Raw genomic sequence first — 3,234 nt, 5'->3', positions numbered from 1 at the left:
TTGACATTTGTAGGGTTTCTCTCCAGAATGAATTCTTTGATGTATAGAAAGTTCTGAGTTATAGCGAAAGGCTTTGCCACATTCTTGGCATTTGAAGGGTTTGTCTCCAGAACGAAGTTTTTGATGTCTATAAAGGTGTGCGTACTGGTTAAAGGCTTTGCCACATTGTTGACATTTGTAGGGTTTCTGTCCAGAATGAATTCTTTGATGTACAGAAAGGTTTGCGCACTGGTTAAAGGCTTTGCCACATTGTTGACATTTGAAGGGTTTCTCTCCAGAATGAATTCTTTCATGTTTAGTAAGGCTAGATCTAAGAATAAAGGCTTTGCCACATTCTTGACATTTGTAGAGATTCTCTCCAGAATGAATTCTTTGATGTCTAGACAGGGTTGATTTACAGTGAAAGGCTTTGCCACATTCTTGACATTTGTAGAGTTTCTCTCCAGAATGAATGCTTTGGTGTTGAGTAAGGCTTGAACTAACACTAAAGGCTTTGCCACATTGTTGACATTTGTAGGGATTCTCTCCAGAATGAATTCTTTGATGTACAGAAAGTTCTGACTTACGGTGATAGGCTTTGCCACATTCTTGACATTTGAAGGGTTTCTCTCCAGAATGAATTCTTTGATGTTTAGTAAGGTCAGAACGAAGAGTAAAGGCTTTGCCACATTCTTGACATTTGTAGGGTTTCTCTCCAGAATGAATTTTTTGATGTCTAGACAGGGTTGAGTACCGGTTGAAGGCTTTGCCACATTCTTGACATTTGAAGGGTTTCTCTCCAGAATGAATTGTTTGATGTCTAGACAGGGTTGAGTACCACTTAAAGGCTTTGCCACATTCTTGACATTTGTAATGTTTCTCTCCAGAATGAGTTCTTTGATGTCCAGAAAGGGTTAAAGAACTGTTAACGCCTTTCACACATTCTTGACATTTGCAGGGTTTGTCTCCAGAATGAATTCTTTGATGTCCAGAAAGGTGTGAGTGTTGCTTGTTAAGTTTGTCACAATCTTCATAGTTGTAGTGTTTTCGTCCACTATGAACACTGTTATGTGTACGATATTTTGATCTGCGGCTAAGACATTTGCCATCATTTTCATGCTTGTATAGTTTTTTTCCAGTAGGATGTCTCTTTTGCTTAGACAGGTTTGAGCAAGATCTGAAGACTCTGCTACCTTCTTTACGTTTGTACTGTTTTTCTCCGATATGAATTATCTCATGTTTACTAACATGTGAGCATGGGTTAGAGGCTTTCCCATACTTTATACAGTGAAATGTTTTCCCTACGGTATCTATCATCTTATGTCTACTTAGATTTGACAATTGTGTGAAGACTTTCAAACATTTACTATATTGGAAGGTTTTGGTATGGGCAGCCTTTAAACAGTGGTCAAGTCCACTGTCACATACTTTCTGCTGCTTACACTCAGACACACTTGCACAGTCTTTTGTTAAGTTTAAATTGTCAGGTGCACAGTTTCGATATCTCCTCAGGATTATCTCTGGGAATAAAATATTTGTGTCCAGATCTTGCAATTGGTCTTGCTCAGGATGGTTAGATACTGCTGAAAGAAATTTAAATAAGAGCCATTTTAGCTACTGACTTTCTATCAGAATGGAGTAAATACAAATTACACATTTTATCTGCAACATTGCACCAAGATCATTAGGAAGATGGCATAATGCAGTACACAGGCATGAATTACCTTAAAGGTAAATAAATATTGCATTTAGGAACTGGGAACATAAGTCGTAGAGACACCACAGAGCCTGGGTGCACTGGCTCATGTTTGTAATTCTAGAACTCTGGGAGACTGAGGTGAATGGATCAATAGAGCACAGGTTTTCAAGATCAACCTAAGCAAGAATCGACCACATCTGTCCCATAAATAGTAGTCAGACATGGCGGCACATGCCTGTAATCTCAGCAATTCATGAGGCTGAGGCAAGAAGATTTCTTCGGCCCAGAATATTGAGGATGCCGTGAGGGCGTGAGGGATGACAACACTACACTCTACACAGGGTGACAGAAACTCAGTTCCAAATAAATAAATAAATAGACAGATAAATAAACTTGTGTGGGTGCACATAAAGTATAAAAATGAAAGGCTAGTAAATGTTAATAATAACATAGCCGAGTGCTTTGGTAGGTGCTTGTAGTCCAGGCTGCTTGAGAGGCTGAGGCAAGAGAATCACACAAGCCGAGAAGTGGGAGGTTGCCGTGAGCTGTGACACCATGGTACACTACTACGGGGGACAAAGTAGACACTTGTCTCTAATAAAAGTTGGGGGATATAGTCAAAGTGCTGGAAAAACAAAAACTTCAAAGCCAAACTGCCATTCTAAACTAAGAAAGAATAAATGTCTATCATGATGAACAGATGCTAAAAGCTGCCACATAAGAAATGTCAAAGGAAGGCCCTTTCATTGACAATGAAATCATGCTAGACAACAATACTGAATTATGTAAAAACGGTTAACTAAGTACACCTCCGTGAAATTCTGTATTGTTATAATGATGGTGCACGAAACACTTTGAATCATACTTGAGAGTTCAAAGACAAAAACAGAAAGGGAGCACTAAACTTCTGATAAAGGGTCTACAAGTACACTACAACGAGATGGAATTGCTGACGCCAATAAAATATTTGAGTACAGATGTGAAAAAAAAGTACATTTAAAGATAAAAACTAGTAACTGTTGTTACCAGTTTAAAACATATTTTGAAAATGTGTAATTGCCATGGTAACTACAATAAAAATACCTATAATCACACACTCAAACGATACAAAAAGCAAAGCGTGTTACTACACAAATCAATGAGACACAAATGAAGACAGAAGAGGGAAAACAGAAGCAATGATCAAAGAAAACAGTTAATAAATTGTCAACAGTAAGTCCTTCTCTGTCAAAAATTATATAAATATCCATGGACTAAACGTCACAATCAAATGACAGACACTAAATAAAGATAGGGATTCAAAAAGTAAAAAAAAATCAAGATCCATCTATATAGTATCTAAATGTTACTCATCCTACATGTAATGATAAAAATGGAATAAAAAATTACAGGACAGAAGCTCAGTGCCTGTAGCTCAGCGGCTAGGGAGACAGTCACCTACACTGGGGCTGGTGGGTTCATACCTGGCCCAGGGCCTGCCAAACAACAACGACAACTACAACAAAAAAAAATCTCATAGTTGTGGCAGGTGCCTATAGTCCCAACTAATTGGGAGG

General features: G+C 38.2%; 1 protein-coding gene across 1 annotated transcript in view; it reads right to left on the bottom strand.

Moving 5' to 3' along the window:
• LOC100940701 (zinc finger protein 726-like) overlaps nt 1–3,234 on the bottom strand; it is a 7,681-nt gene that overhangs the window by 1,884 nt on the left and 2,563 nt on the right. The window contains exon 3 of the mRNA XM_023509129.1: nt 6–1,562. Within this exon, the coding sequence (XP_023364897.1) occupies nt 6–1,562 (1,557 nt within the window). The remainder of the gene's footprint in view (nt 1–5; nt 1,563–3,234) is intronic.

Source organism: Otolemur garnettii, unplaced genomic scaffold, assembly GCF_000181295.1.
Source record: "Otolemur garnettii isolate 467f Iridium unplaced genomic scaffold, OtoGar3 scaffold00387, whole genome shotgun sequence".
Classification (NCBI taxonomy): Eukaryota; Metazoa; Chordata; class Mammalia; order Primates; family Galagidae; genus Otolemur; species Otolemur garnettii.
The sequence above is the reverse complement of the archived record's forward strand: the minus strand, read 5'-3'. Positions and strand labels throughout refer to the sequence as shown.